Source organism: Chionomys nivalis, chromosome 14 (genome assembly GCF_950005125.1).
Source record: "Chionomys nivalis chromosome 14, mChiNiv1.1, whole genome shotgun sequence".
NCBI classification, from domain to species: Eukaryota; Metazoa; Chordata; class Mammalia; order Rodentia; family Cricetidae; genus Chionomys; species Chionomys nivalis.
The window spans coordinates 18,723,455-18,738,936 of record NC_080099.1 but is presented as its reverse complement, the minus strand read 5'-3'; the positions used below and the strand labels follow the sequence as shown (position 1 = coordinate 18,738,936).

At 49.5% G+C, this 15,482-nt stretch overlaps 1 protein-coding gene across 1 annotated transcript; it reads left to right on the top strand.

Moving 5' to 3' along the window:
• The first annotated feature begins 700 nt into the window (after positions 1-700).
• Positions 701-14,356, top strand: Tubb6 (tubulin beta 6 class V). The gene is made up of 4 exons (XM_057788308.1): positions 701-826; positions 1,381-1,489; positions 3,258-3,368; positions 12,888-14,356. Exons 1-4 carry the CDS (start codon positions 770-772, stop codon positions 13,952-13,954), a joined length of 1,344 nt encoding a protein of 447 aa, XP_057644291.1. The 5' UTR covers positions 701-769; the 3' UTR covers positions 13,955-14,356.
• The last annotated feature ends 1,126 nt before the right edge of the window (positions 14,357-15,482 follow it).

The following is a 15,482-nucleotide window of genomic DNA, read 5'->3' as shown; positions in this document are numbered from 1 at the left end:
TCTCCGAGTGGCCCCTTGCCTTTGATGAGACTAGAAAGACAAGCTCTTTGGGTCGCTTTTCTCCTAGTCCTCTTCCCTCCAGCAGCACTGCGCCTGTGCGCTTGTGCTCAGTTTTGTTTTGTTTCAAAAGTGAGGGAGTGAGGGTGAGAGCGAGCCCAGCCCTCGCCAAGCGCTTTCCAAGCTCGTTAGGAATTGGAGGCTGTTGTTGCAAATACAGAGTGGAGTCACTTTATGGATGGTTCTGGAGAGGCAGGCGGAGAGGCGCAAACTAAATAGGCTTGCCGGGGATAGAGAGACACCCGAACGAATCCACGTCGGGTCCCAAAGGTCGCCTTCCACCAGCTGGGCTATGGGTGGCTCCCTCAGCTCTCCTGGGAGCGTTGTAACTCACTATGTTAGCATGTGATCAATACTACGGGTTCCAGTCTCCTCCGGGTACCAACAGCACCGAGGGGACAACAAAAGGTGGTACAGTGAGAATTTAGGGCTTCCCCTCGCCGCCTCATCGGGAGTCCCTGCAGTCCACCCTGCACCTCCCGGCCCGGGGCCCAGCATTCCAGCTGTCGGGACCGCGAGCACAGGGCGAGGAGCAGCCCGCTAGCCTTTGGGGAAGGGGCGGGGACAGCAAGCGGGACAGCCCACTGCCATTGGCTGGGAAGGAGGGGGTGGAGGGCGGAGAGCGGAGAGGGGTCAAGTCCCGGGAGCGCGCAGGCGGTCGCAGTCACGCCGCCGTCGGGAGAGACAGCGCTTGAGCGCAGACGCGCCCGCCATGAGGGAGATTGTGCACATCCAGGCGGGACAGTGCGGGAACCAGATCGGTACCAAGGTGGGCCCGGGCGCGCGTTCCGCTCCCGCGGGTGGGTAGTGGGTGTCGCCGGCCTCAGAAGACCTCGCCTTGTTCCTCGGAGCCAGATTGACCCTGCGCACTCCTGGTGGGGAACAAACCCCCGAGAGCCTGCCTTGTCTCCCCTCGGGCAGACCCGGGGATCCAGCCCAGAGAGTGGGCCACCGGTCCCAGCACCCGGCCTTCGGGATCAGGCTGGAAGTGGGTCACCAGTCCCAGCTGCGGGCTCCAGAGAGTGCGCCCTGGGGCCCCGACCCGGAGAGTGGGCCCTTGGTCCTGAAGGGCGCGCCCTCGAGAGCGGCCCCCCAAGGAGTGGGCCCAGGTTCCTGCGGCCAACCCCGGTGGGCTCGGCCACCGGTCTCAGTGCACCGACCCGGGATTCCGATCCAGGGGTTGCATCTGCGTCTGAGGGCTCGGGGAGCCGACTCTACAGAGCTGGCCGCAGGGCCGGGGGTGGGGAGTGGGGTGTCCCAGGGTGGCGGGGGCTCCCTGAGCTACCGGACTGACTCTCTGTCTCTTCGCCGTTCCCCCGTAAGTTTTGGGAAGTGATCAGCGATGAGCACGGCATCGACCCAGCTGGAGACTTTGTGGGCGACTCAGCGCTGCAGCTGGAGCGGATCAGCGTCTACTACAATGAGTCATCCTGTGAGTCTCACGGCTGCGGGCCGTCAACCCTCGCGCAACCCGGCCTCCGGCGCCGGCACCTGGCCTTTCCTGCTGCCTTTCGGGCATGCCTTGACAGCACCCGACCATCCCCAACCGGGACCCCGGGCTAGACCTAGAGTGGGAGGCGCTCGGGGTGCGGTCTCGGCAGCGGGAGACTTTGCTCAGGGAAAAGTTCGGGCGGGATGAAGCTGATGCCCGGCCACTCCCTCACTCCCCCTGCAGCGGGAAACCCGCCCTAGGTCTATTCAAACTGTGGGATCCCGCCTATCCCGAAGGCCCGAACCAGACAATCCGTTGAGGTTGTGAAATCATCACCTCAGCACTTCCAGGCCATTCTTTTTTTTTTTTTTTTTTTTTTTGGTTTTTTTTTTTTTTTGGTTTTTTTTTTTTTTGGTTTTTCGAGACAGGGTTTCTCTGTGGCTTTGGAGCCTGTCCTGGAACTAGCTCTTGTAGACCAGGCTGGTCTCGAACTCACAGAGATCCTCCTGCCTCTGCCTCCCGAGTGCTGGGATTAAAGGCGTTCGCCACCACCGCCCGGCCCAGGCCATTCTTTAAAGAACGGAACAGACAGAGAAACCCTGTCTCGAAAAACCAAAAAAAAAAAAAAAAAAAAAAGAACGGAGCAGAGTAACCGACTCGACTGTAGCGAGCTTTAAATGCTGCTTTTATTAGGGATGCTTGGCTAAAATTTTGGGAAACACTTGTTTAAATGATTTTTCTGGTCCTTCACCTAAAATTATGTTTGCTGGACACTAAAACTGCGGACAGCTCTGAGTAATTAATCGGGAGATTAGTAAAATTTCAGACCCTGGGTAATCCCAGTGTGGGAATGACAGCGCCTCTGTCCTGAACACTATTTTTACAGCAATTTTTGTTTTAAAAGTGTGACACACACCTCGCAAAGCAACAAAATCCCAGGGCATTGGACGAACATCCAGAAATGACATGTGCAGGCATTCCCCTGGCATGACATCGAAAGCGCATCCAAGACCACCCCCTGGAGTCACCAGATTCTGAGTCACTGCCCACCTGTCCATCCAGAGCTGGGAAGGGCGGTAGACATGAATCATGGGAAGTTGTTCCTATAAGCAGACGGGGAACACCTAGGTATGGAGGGAGGTTCTAGGAGCTCTGAGAGAAACTCCAGTGTGCACTGCACTTCCTCTTAACCATGGGGTGACCTCTGTGACACCTGTTCCTCACTTTGGTTATGTGCAGACCTCCTCGAGGTCCTCTGAAGTCCACCCTTGCTGGGAACTACAGCTTGCGCAGGCACCATGCAGGCTACACAGACCCACTCTTACTTAAATGAGTGAACTTCTAGGATCCCAGAGCCCCTGGGACGGCACCAGGGAGGAGCTGCGCACACTGCTTGACTGCTCATACATTCACACACTTTAATGGGGCAGGTGCCAAAAAGCAGACGGAAGGCCAGTTCCACAGACCTTGTTTATTTCCGCGCAGCTAGAATAGCGCCTCTGTCCAATAGGAAAGGAGTGACGGAGGTGAACTGGGAAATACCGTAGGCATGATGTAGGCAGGAGGGTCGGTTTCTCACTGGTCCTGCTTAGGGGCCTAGTAGTTTCTCAGCCCAGGGTTAAGATTCTTTTGAGAGAAAAGTCACAGTAGCCACTCTGAAGCGACTCTGGTTATCCCAGCCGGGCAGCTCTGAGCCGGTGGGATTGCTGGGAAAAAATCAGTTTTCCCAGGAACCTTGAAGTAACCCTTGTGGCCTTTCCCTCTCCAGCTCGGAAGTATGTGCCCAGGGCTGCTTTGGTGGACTTGGAGCCAGGCACCATGGACAGTGTGAGATCTGGGCCTTTTGGGCAGCTCTTCCGGCCTGACAACTTCATCTTCGGTAGGTTCAGTCTTGCTTGCTTTTCTTATTGTTTCGTTTTGTATTTATTTATCGTGGTGCAGGGGGTTGAACCCAGGGTTGAATTGCGACTGTCCACTTGCGGCACCTACCTAGGAGATAGTCAAAAGGCTTCAGGGTTTGGAGCATTTGGAATTTTCAGGTTCGGAAGGCTGAGCCATTAGAGTGTATTCCAGGGGAACTGGAGAATTCTAAGGGCGATTCCTGGCCTACAAGCATCATAGAAAGTGAAGGTATCATGAGAAATCTGTATCCTGGCCCCATCTTCGGAAGGCCCCAGGCAGTCACAGTTTAATTGAGGGGTAATAGGCAGTCCCGTTACCTCAACCATGGCTGAGAGGAAATAGTGAGGGCTGCAGTGTTTTTTATGAGGCTGTGTTTTCCCAAAACATCATTTTGGGAAGTCACTTAAACAATCAAAGCAAAACTCCGATGTCACTGTTTAAAAACACAACACTACTTTGTGGGGTGTTATAGGGCACACCAATGCTACACCTCCCAGCTTTGGGGAGGCAGAGACAGGAGACTCTCTGTGAGTTTCAGAGCTGGGTCAGCCAGAGCTGCATAGATCCTGTGTGAAAAGGAAGAGGAGGGAGAGCATATTCTGATAGAATAGGTAGATAGGGTCCCAGTCAAGAATCTAGCACACTGCAACTGGCCCTCTGGTCCTTCCGTTCCCTGCACAACTTTAGACTGTCTTAACTTGCACGGGGACTCTCTGGTCCTTAGGGAGACAGAATTGAGTGGGTAGGTATGTAGAATGTCACAGCAATGCTCCCACATGGAAACTGCAATTTGCCTCCGACTTGTGCTTGATTCTGCTCTGAAGAAGGCAGCAGATTCTGGGTAGTGGTACAGGACTATCTCATGGTCTCTGAAGGCAGGTGGATGGAGCATTTCCTCGTATCTGACAGGAAGGGCCCCTTTAAGAACCCTGAAGTTCTAAGAATTCTCTTATGAGAATTTGAGGTGAGGTAATGGCAGCAGGACCAGAATTCAATTCCCTGACCTCACGTAGAGGCAGATGTGGCAGCTATAGAGATGAGAGGGGGGTGCAGGACTCAACAGAGGCCCACGGGCAGGGAGCCCGGAGGCCGAAGCAGTAAGCAAGAGACTTTATTTCAAACCAATGTAAGATTGTCCTCTGACCTTCAAGGTGTACACAGGGATGTTGGCTCACTCTTTCTCTCAACACACACACACACACACGCACGCTCAGATGAGCAGTGTTTTGGGTGTTCTAGCAAGGAGAGAAGATTGGTGTGATTGAGTTGAGACAGAGTCTCATGTAGCCACAGCTGGTTATTATGTAGCTGAGGATGACTCTGAGCTGAGTCTGCTGCTTCCCCCACACAGGTGCAGGGATTAGCACCATGGCTTCCACGCCTGGTTGATGCTGTGTAGAGATTAAAGCAGGGCCCTTCACAAGTGCGGTCAGCTGGGAGGGGCTCAGGTTAGCTGAAGGACTCATTTCACTCTGGGTTTCTGGCAACTAAATTCATTCTCCCTCCCTCTCTTCCTTTCTTTTCTTTCTGGCAATTAAACCTAAGAAAGGAAGTGACACCCCATGTCTCTATCCCCGAAAGACAATTTACGAACCCTTTGATTCTAAACTAGCATTTATTTTTTACTTTGCCTTTATTTCCAGCAAAATACAACACAATTACATTATCAAAAAATTAAACTATAAGCCAGGTGGCACAAAAGGCAGAGGTAGGTGGATTTCTAAGTTTGAGGCCAGTCTGGTCTAAATTGCAAGTTCTAGGACAGCCAGGGCTGTCTAGAAAGACCCTGTCTCAGAAAGAAAAGCAGACTAGAGTACCCAAATCATTTTCTCCCGCTGTCCATCTCCATAGAATCAGAGTCAGCTTTGGGGTCTGCCTTAACCTGTCTTTATTTTGGTTGTCTTGTCTTCTGTTTTAATTATACCATTATGTGGATTTTTTTCATGGAATATTATAAACCATACTCCATGTTAGTGTGTAGTTCTAAGATCTGTAGTTTAGTCAGTACATAATATAATCAATGGTAATTAATTCTTTACAAGGTCAGTTCTCAGGGAAGAATACGGTAATAAGGTGGCTGGGAAGAGGGTTTTCTTGGTAGAGAGCTTGCTGTGCAGACAGGAGGACTTGAATTTGGATCCCTGACAGCCTACTACTCCAGTGGGTACCTATAATCCCAGTGCTGGGGGTGGAGCCAGGGGGATACCTGCATTTATTCAGCCGGCCAGTGTAGCCCGATCAGAGAGTTGCAGTTAAGTCAGACACTGGACGGAGGAAGAGAGTCGGCATCGCTCTCGGGCCTCGCCTCATGCATGCACACATGCACCCACACGCATGTGTACACACGCTGAGTACTGTCATGATCTCGGAGTGGTGGCATGGGCCTGAAATCCTAGCATTTTGAAGATGAGGCAGAGAGGTGGGGAGTTTGAAGCCAGTCTGGGCTGTGAGACCCTGCCTTAAATGAGCAAGCAAAAGACTGAGAACTAAAGATACGGGCTCAGTGGTTAAGAGCATTTGCTGTCCTGTTGCGAGAACCTGGTGCTCGGATCTCAGCCCTCACGCATCCCACACATACTTGTGATGGAAGCCCCAAGAGGAGTAGAGGCAGGAGGATTGCTGGGACTTGCTGGCTTTCAGCCTGGGGTGTGGGGGAGGGGCACAAAGAAGCCCCAGGTCCAGAGCGACAGACCCTACCTTGAATGGACAGAGTGATAGAGACTAAGTGGCACCCCTCTTTGGCCTCTGGGCATGTACGCATCCACACATGCATGCACTGACATACATAGGTGCATACGTAAATCTTTAAAAAGAACATGAGCATATTGGCTTATGGAAATTCTTTTTCTGACTTTGATTTCAGAGTAGACTCTCAAAAGTATAATAAACATCTTAGAACTTGGCCAGACCTCCCACGGCCTAAGGGCCACCGCAGCGCAATTTACCTCTGCCTTTACCTGAAGTTAAATTTAAATTGCTATCCCAGCACTTACCCTAGTAGTGACTTGGTGCTTTGAGAACTGGGGTGTGGCTCAGTGGCAGAGCATGTGTTTAGGATAGAGGAAGTCCTGGGTGTGATCCCCAGGACCACAAAAACAACCCAAGCGGAAAAAAGTTACAGGAATCACCAAAACAACCCTGAAAGTGGCTGTTCTGTGTATAAAGTGTCAACGCCCAAAAGAGAACCTTAGACACATAGCACGTGAGACTTGGCCCCAGAGAAACCTGAAAGCCTGTGTTCAAACAGGTGACCAAACACGTCCCGTGAAGGAGGCACATGCCCCATTCCTGTTCTCTGAGAGAACATGGGAAGCTCGTTTCTGGCTTGGCACTGTTTATGATGTTTAAGTTACATTGGAATTTCTAGAATGTTGATGGGGTCTGTCGTCACATGGGTAGAAGTGTGGCTAGTCACTGTGTTATTATCCCTAACCTTTTACATGCCTTAAGTCTTGTAAGAAAACGTCAGGTTCCTTGGAAGCGACGGCTAAGAGAGCCCCACCTGGCCTGGGTGTTGTACCCCAGTTGCAGCCCTGTTAGGAAACTTTGTCATTCCAAATTCTGGGTTGTGGGAAGGTAGCTTCTTGTAGCAGACAATTTTCTTCTTTTTTGGGGGGGAGGGGCGGGGTTCGAGACAGGGTTTCTCTGTGGTTTTGGAGCCTGTCCTGGAACTAGCTCTATAGACCAGGCTGGTCTCGAACTCACAGAGATCCGCCTGCCTCTGCCTCCCAAGTTCTGGGATTAAAGGCGTGCGCCACCACTGCCCGGCCAGCCAATTTTCTTCAAGCTGAAAAGTAGGAGGGTTATTTTCTTTTTTTTTTTTGGTTTTTCGAGACAGGGTTTCTCTGTGGCTTTGGAGCCTGTCCTGGAACTAGCTCTTGTAGACCAGGCTGGTCTCGAACTCACAGAGATCCGCCTGCCTCTGCCTCCCGAGTGCTGGGATTAAAGGCGTGCGCCACCACCGCCCGGCCCAGGAGGGTTATTTTTGTTTGTTTTTCGAGACAGGGTTTCTCTAGGTAACAGCTCTGAGTGTCCTGGAACTTGCTTTGTAGACCAGGTTGGCCTCTAACTCACTGAGATCCGCCTGCCTCTGCCTGCTGAGTGCTGGGATTAATGGTGTGCGCCACCACTGCCCATCATAAGGGAGGAGGTTAAGAAAGGTCTGTCCTCACCATTTTAGCTGTTTGGTGCGTGGATGAACAAGAGCAAACCGTGTCATTGCTTAGTTGTCCGGTGGACCAGGTGCATCTCAAAACTGTTACAAAATGGCATTTAGGGGCTGGGAAGATGGCTAAGTCATAAAGAGCTTGCTGTATAGGCATGAGGGCTAAGCTCTATTAGACCATTAAAAAAAAACAGCTGGTTATAGTGGGTATATATCTGTGGAGACAGGAAGGTCCTGGGTATCTGCTGGCCAGCCAGTATAGCTGAACCAGTCAAGTCAGCTCCAGGTTTGGTGTGCATTTGTCCAAAACACTAAGTGAGGAAGACACTTCAACCTCTGGCCTGTACACTACATACTACATAGGTACACAATGTGCATACACACATGCAAAGAAAATGACATTTGGCATGTAAAGCTCTTCCCCAAAATTCTGGCTCGACTGGAACTTGAACATACTGCCATACCCAGGCTTATTTTTCATTTCTCTCCCTCTCCCCGTGTGTGTTAGGTGTGTGTGGGTACCCACAAAAGCCCGGTGTTGATTCTCTGGAGCTGGAGTTAATAGGCAGCTGGGAGCCGCCTGGTGTGGGCGTCAGGCACTGAACCCAGGTCCTCTGAAAGAGTGGTGGTAGATGCCTGTCTCTGCCACCCAAGAGCAGGAATAAAGGCTATGCCACTATGGCTGGTCCAGAATGTTCATTTGTTTGTTTTTTGAGGCAGAGTTTCACTGTGTTGTGTAGCTCTGGCTGTCCTGGAACTCCCTTTGTAGATCAGGCCTTAAACTCACCGAGATCCGCCTGCCTCTGCCTCCTGAGTGCTGGGATTAAAGGTGTGCATCACCACTACTTGCTAAGAATGTTAAAAAATTTTAAACAAGTTGTCCTGTCATAAAATATCGTTAATTTAACAAATTGGACCTTATTTTAATTAAGAACTGTGACTTATTTATGATAAACTGTGTGTGTGGTGGTTCTTAACTGACCCAGAAGGCTGAAGCAGGGACACTGGATCCAAGCACAGCTTGGTCTATATATGTGAAGGTAGCTTGGACTACAGAAAGAGATCCTGTCTTTAAAACACAAAAATTGTCCTTTGTCTAAAATGTTTATTATTTTCCATTCCTTTTTTTTTTTTTTGTCATGGCTATATCAACTGGCTAGTGAGCTCATGCTCAAATCTTATGCACGTGCCTTTTGTCCCAGCACTTGGGAGGCAGATGTAGGTGGATCTCACGAGTTTGAGGTCAGCCTGGTCTACCTAGTGAGTTCCAGGACAGCCAGAGCTACATAGACTCTTTCAAAAAATCCAGCGGGGGAGTGGATGAACTAGTTGCATTAGTAATATGTAATTTTAAAAAGTGAGTTACTTACATGTGAATTCCCAATGATATGATCATATGCTTTCAACACTGCTTTTGTTAATTGCTGGTTGCAGAGCAGCTATGCCAAGGAGACTGTGGGAAGGAAGCTAAGTGCCACACAGGCTGTTTCCTTAAAGCCCCTTGTGAATTTGTAGTTTTCCTTCAGATGGAGGCCTAAGGAGCCAGGGAGCACGGGGAGCTGGAAGACCAGTTCCTCACCCAGTGTGAGTTGGAGAAAAAGCAAAGGGAGGATTGTGTGAGGAAGCCCTAGGCATCTGCAGCTTGCCTGCCAACCCTCAGGGCTGCAGCTTGTGTTTAACAAGCTGGAGTCACTGATTAATAGCCCAATGCATTATGTTGCTGGTCAACTTATGACCCCCAAATATTTAAGCAGGGATGATCTGTTGCTATGAGACGGTGGCAAAATATTTTTAAAACTCGCCAGCTTCCTTCTTTTGTCAAGAGTAGAGAATACTTTGCTGCTAATCTGTGCTATGAATAGGGAGGAATCGGAGTCGCTGGGGGAGCTCAGTCACTGTAAGACCTACAGCTTGAGCAAGTTTGATTTAAGGTTCTGCGTCTTGCCTGCAGCTGCCTTCTATGCTTTCTGCACGTTGAGTGGCCACGGCTCTGGCAGTGTGTGCAGTCCTTCTGTGAAGTGATGCTCTACACTGAGTTCCCAGTACAAGGTCAAGCCTAAGTGCCGAGTTGACCCGGCATTTCATATTCTCACTGCCTATCTTGGGCTCTAGCCTGGCTGCTGCCTGCCAACTTGTGTGGGAAGGGGTAGGTAGACATGAACTTGTGGGTCCTCAGAAAGGACAATGACTATCTGTGCTGCCTAGCATTTTTATCCACTTGACTAAAGCCAGAGTCATTTGGGATGAGAGAACTGCGATTGAGAAAATCCCCTACCAGACTGGCCTATGGGCAAGCCAGGCCAGGGTGGGCATTTTCTTTCTTCTTTTTTCTTTTTGAGACAGGGTTTCTTTGTATTGCTCTAGCTGTATTGGAATCCACTCTCTAGAACAGGCTGGCTTCAGCTCACAGAGATCTGCCTCCTGCATGCTGGGATTAATCACATGGGCTATTACCTCTCAGCCAGTGGGGCATTTTCTTGATTAATGATTGATGGGGGAGGATCTAGCCTATTGAGGTACCACCCCTGGACAGGTGGTCCTGGGGTCTATAAGAAAGCAGGCTGGGCAAGCTATGAGGAACAAGCCAGTAAGCAGCTCTCCTCCACGGTCTCTGTATCTGTTCCTGCCTCTAAGTTCTTGAGTTCCTGTCCTGGCTTCTTTTCATGATGAACTATAAATTTTAAGGTAAAAGAAACCCTTTCCCCTCCAAGTTGCTTCTGTTCATAGTGTCTATCGTCATCTTAGAGTCTGCTCAGAGAAGAGAACCAGCCAGTTTTCACTGGACAGCACAGCTAGACAGGATAGAAGAGAACTCCTGTTTGAAAGAGAGAAGCCCATCCTAGATAAGGTTAGCTCAGGGAAAAGCAAAGCAAGAAATGGCTACCTGAGAGGCCAGAGGGACTAGCGCCCAGTAGGTGTGCTAGTCAGCTGCTGTCGATTGTCTAGATCCTCACCACACCCATTGGGGCATGGATAGCAGGAAGAGTCTAAGCGCCCTCCTGAAGGTGGTGAAGTCAGAGGGGGAGGCCACCACGGCCAGGCTGGGGTGCCCTCTGCAAACTTACCTTTTTTCATCACAGAGTGAATTCGGAGGGTCTTCATGTGCCTTTTCCAAACTGTGTAGTGTAACAATGGGGACCCCTCAGCCTCATGGTGGCCATGAGCCTATATCCTTAGATAACTAGTGCTGTAGATGGTCACAATTGATTCTGTGTTCAGGAAATGAAAAGTGTCTCTGTAAAGTTTGTAGGATGAGCTGCTCTACAAAACACAGACTAGATGATTTTTCCTAGCCACTTGAACTGTTGATAAAAACTCAAATTTTTTTTGTAGGCATGTTAGGTTCCTTTCCACAACTGGACTGGATGTAACTTGAGGGTAGGAATGTCTGTGCCTGTCTTCAATTATAGATGCAAAACCAGTAGTTAGTTCCTAGAAAAATGGGTAATAAATGAAGTGCCCCATTCACATCAAAACTCATTACGGGGGGGGGGGGGGGGGCGGCTGGAGAGATGGCTCTGAGGTTAAGAGCACTGGCTGCTCTTCCGGAGGTCCTGAGTTCAATTCCCAGCAACCACATGGTGGCTCATAACCATCTGTAATGAAATCTGCCACTCTCTTCTGGCATGCAGGCAGAAAACTGTATATAAATAATAAATCCCCCCAAAAAAGTATTTGTAGCCGGGCAGTGGTGGCATATGCCTTTACTTGGAAGACAGAGACAGGCAGATCTGAGTTTCAAGGCCAGCCTGGTCTACAGATCTAGCTAGTTTTAGGACAGCCAGAGATACACAAACTCTGTCTTGGGGGGAAAAAAATATTTGTATATAGCATGGGTTTTGAATCCTTTGCCCAAAAATCCTTGAAACCAGATTTTTGTGAAATATTTGCATATGTATAAGAAGCTTCCTTCCCAGTGGGATAGCAAACATGAGTTGTGTTTACTTTACACTTTATACACAGAACCTGAAGGTTCAATGCATCTGGTTTTGGGCCTCTTATATGAGGTCAGGTATGGAATTTTCCACTCATGGCATCAGATCCATACTAAAAAAGTTACGGGTTTTGAAGTGTTTTGGGTTTTTAGAATTAGTGCAAAGTTCAGAAAGCTCAAAAGAGGGACGGCAAATAACTGACGTGTGTATCATGTCCTCTTTGAACTTTGACCATACGCCAAAATTATTTTAAAAGACAGGCAGATCTCAGAGGAAGTTCCAGGACAGCCACTGTGGTTACACAGAGAAACCCTGTCTAAATAAATAGAGAAAAAACAGCAATGAGATGAGAGCTGGCCTGATGGGGCTACATAGGTAGACTAACTCAAAACAAATGACATTATCAGGTCAAGATAAATGTACCTTAAATGTTTTTTGTTTTTTATTTTTTTGTTTTTCGAGACAGGGTTTCTCTGTAGTTTTTGGAGCCTGTCCTGGAACTAGCTCTTGTAGACCAGGCTGGTCTCGAACTCACAGAGATCCGCCTGCCTCTGCCTCCCAAGTTTTTTTTTTTTTAATATTTATTTATTATGTATGCAATATTCTGTCTGTGTGTATGTCTGCATGCCAGAAGAGGGCACCAGACCTCATTACAGATGGTTGTGAGCCACCATGTGGTTGCCAGGAATTGAACTCAAGACCTTTGAAAGAGCAGGCAATGCTCTTAACCACTGAGCCATCTCTCCAGCCCCCCTTAAATGTTTATATATAGATTTCTTTGTCGTTTTTTTTTATTATTTTCTTTTTTGAGATAGGGTTTCTCTTTATTACAGTTCTAGTTGTTCTGGAACTAGCTCTTGTAGACCAGGTCCTCGAACTTAGAGATCCACCTGCCTCTGCCTCCCAACTGCTGGGATTGAAGGTGTGCACCACCACCACTGCCCTACTATTTGCCATTAGTTTTTTTTTTTTTTTAATTATTTAGTATACAGCATTTTACCTGCATGTGTGCCTGCACACCAGAAGAGGGCACCAGATTTCATCATAGATGGTTGTGAGCCACCCTGCGGTTGCTGGGAATTGAACTCAGTACCTCTGGAAGAGCAGCCAAGTGCTCTTAACCTCTGAGCCATCTCTCCAGCTCTTGTCATTAGTTTAATGTCCTGGTGTTGATTCCAGGACCAGGACCTCTGTGTACTAAGTGCATTCTTCTAGGGAGCAGGGCCCCCACCCCTGGGTATAGGCTTGTCCTATCTAAAGAGGTACCTGCTCATGTGTTTTCTAGACAGTGGTGGGTACCTGCTGCCTGGCTCCTGTTTCTTTGCTCTAATCTCTTATGCTCTGAAAATACTGATCGAGGAAAGCAGGTCCCCTCTGGAATCTTGTTATCTTGCAGGACAGACAGGCGCCGGGAACAATTGGGCCAAGGGTCACTACACTGAGGGCGCGGAGCTGGTGGACTCGGTGCTAGATGTGGTGCGCAAGGAGTGTGAGCACTGCGACTGTCTGCAGGGCTTCCAGCTCACGCATTCGCTGGGCGGTGGCACGGGCTCAGGCATGGGCACCCTGCTCATCAGCAAGATCCGGGAGGAGTACCCGGACCGCATCATGAACACCTTCAGCGTGATGCCATCGCCCAAGGTCTCAGACACCGTGGTGGAGCCCTACAACGCCACGCTGTCGGTGCATCAGCTGGTGGAGAACACTGACGAAACATACTGCATTGACAACGAAGCTCTATACGACATCTGCTTCCGCACGCTCAAGCTGACCACGCCCACTTACGGGGACCTTAACCACCTGGTGTCTGCCACCATGAGCGGAGTCACCACATCGCTGCGTTTTCCTGGTCAGCTCAATGCCGACCTGCGCAAGCTGGCTGTAAACATGGTGCCCTTCCCACGCCTGCACTTTTTCATGCCCGGCTTTGCGCCACTCACAGCCCGGGGCAGCCAGCAGTACCGTGCCCTGACAGTGCCCGAGCTCACACAGCAGATGTTCGATGCCAAGAACATGATGGCTGCCTGTGACCCGCGCCACGGCCGCTACCTGACGGTCGCCACTGTCTTCCGGGGCCTCATGTCCATGAAGGAGGTGGACGAGCAGATGCTGGCCATCCAGAACAAGAACAGCAGCTACTTCGTGGAGTGGATCCCCAACAACGTCAAAGTGGCCGTGTGTGACATCCCACCACGGGGCCTGAAGATGGCTTCCACCTTCATTGGCAACAGCACCGCTATCCAGGAGCTGTTCAAGCGCATCTCCGAGCAGTTCTCGGCTATGTTCCGCCGCAAGGCCTTCCTGCACTGGTTCACTGGTGAGGGCATGGACGAGATGGAGTTCACCGAGGCTGAGAGTAACATGAATGACCTGGTGTCTGAGTATCAGCAGTATCAGGACGCCACGGTCAATGACGAGGAAGAGGCTTTTGAAGATGAGGATGAAGAAGAGATCAACGAATAGGATGCTGGAGTGTACATTTGCTCTCTTCTTAGCCCTGATGGTGTGGGCCTGCTGCCCTGGTCTGCACATGTTACAGGCCCCTCTCAAACACTGCACTGTTCCCAGGTTATCCGGAACAAGCACTTTCTTCTGCTAGAGAGTTGGCAGTCCCACCAGACCAGGGTGGTTTTGTACAGAAACACTGAAAGCAAATTAAGGGGCTGTACAGGGCTAAAGATAGCAACCACCTTCCGTTAAGTGCCCAGCCATCAGAGTTAACAGGGGAGTTAGAATAAGGATTTGTTTTTCATTCTTGGTGATAAACCTCACAGTTTTGCCTTAATTGAATATACAAAATGGAATTTGGTGACAATCCATTCATAATAAAATGCTAAACATGTTTTTTGGTCTCTTGAACTTCATTGAAGCAATGTGATAGGTAGTTCTCATTTTTCAGAAACCTATTTTGTGAGATCCCCATAAATCACACCTATCTTGGAAAAGGGTCTGCTGTTGGTCAGGCTTCACAGGTGGCATGCAGCTAAGCCTTGCCATACCCATTCCTGTGCAGGTGAGGTGACACCCCACATGTGCAACTTTGTCGTTTTCCCAACACAGAAGACACTCAAGGTCTCACAAGGCTTGCCAGGACAATGGCACCTCTATTACTGTTCTTGTGAGGCAGGAGAAGCCCCGGACAATTGACTTGTAGTAGGCATAGCAGCTTAACAGCGAAATGTCTCAGCTTTACCTGCCTGGAAACTTAAGAACTGGATACTTTGGCAGACAGTTCCTCCCTTCCACAGACTGGCCCAAGTTCCATTACTACTTCTCTGTCAAAGAACCCAAGACTGTTAACATTTAATCACCACTACAGTTCATCATAAGGGCATCCTCATGACTAAGCAGGCCTTATAGACTCAAACAAGTTTCCATTGAGCTATCCCCTCCCAGAAATACCCAGTGGGGAGAAAAGGAGGGACAGTGTGGCCCTTCTGCAAATGACCATGCAGAGTCAATATGCTGGTGAGAGAGCTGGTACCTCGGTGCATCTCTGACCCCACTTACCATGTGGCCATGAGCTGGAGTGTACCCATCAAAAATAGCTCCTACCGCCACTGAAAGACTGCTCCAGGGATGCCACTGTCCCCACATCAGCAATGCACAAGGCAAGCTGGAATATTTTTTATAAGATACAGCTAAAAAGAAATACAAAATTGGCATGATGGTTTATAATCCCAGTACTTAAAAACAAAGCAGAGCTTGGAGACATGGCTCAACAGTTAAGAGCACACTGCTCTTGAAGAGGACCCAAATTCAGTTACCAACACCCAAATCTGGTAGCTTATAATTACCTGTAACTCCAGGGGGATCTGATACTGTCTTCTGTCCTTTTCAGGCACCAGGCACAGATGGAGTACACAGACATACATACAGGCAAAATACCCATGCACATAAAAAGATAAAAATTAATCTTTTAAAGAAAATCAAGCAGGGAACTGCTGTCAGTTCAGTGCTAGTGTGGACTTACGCGGTGACTTCCAGGCCA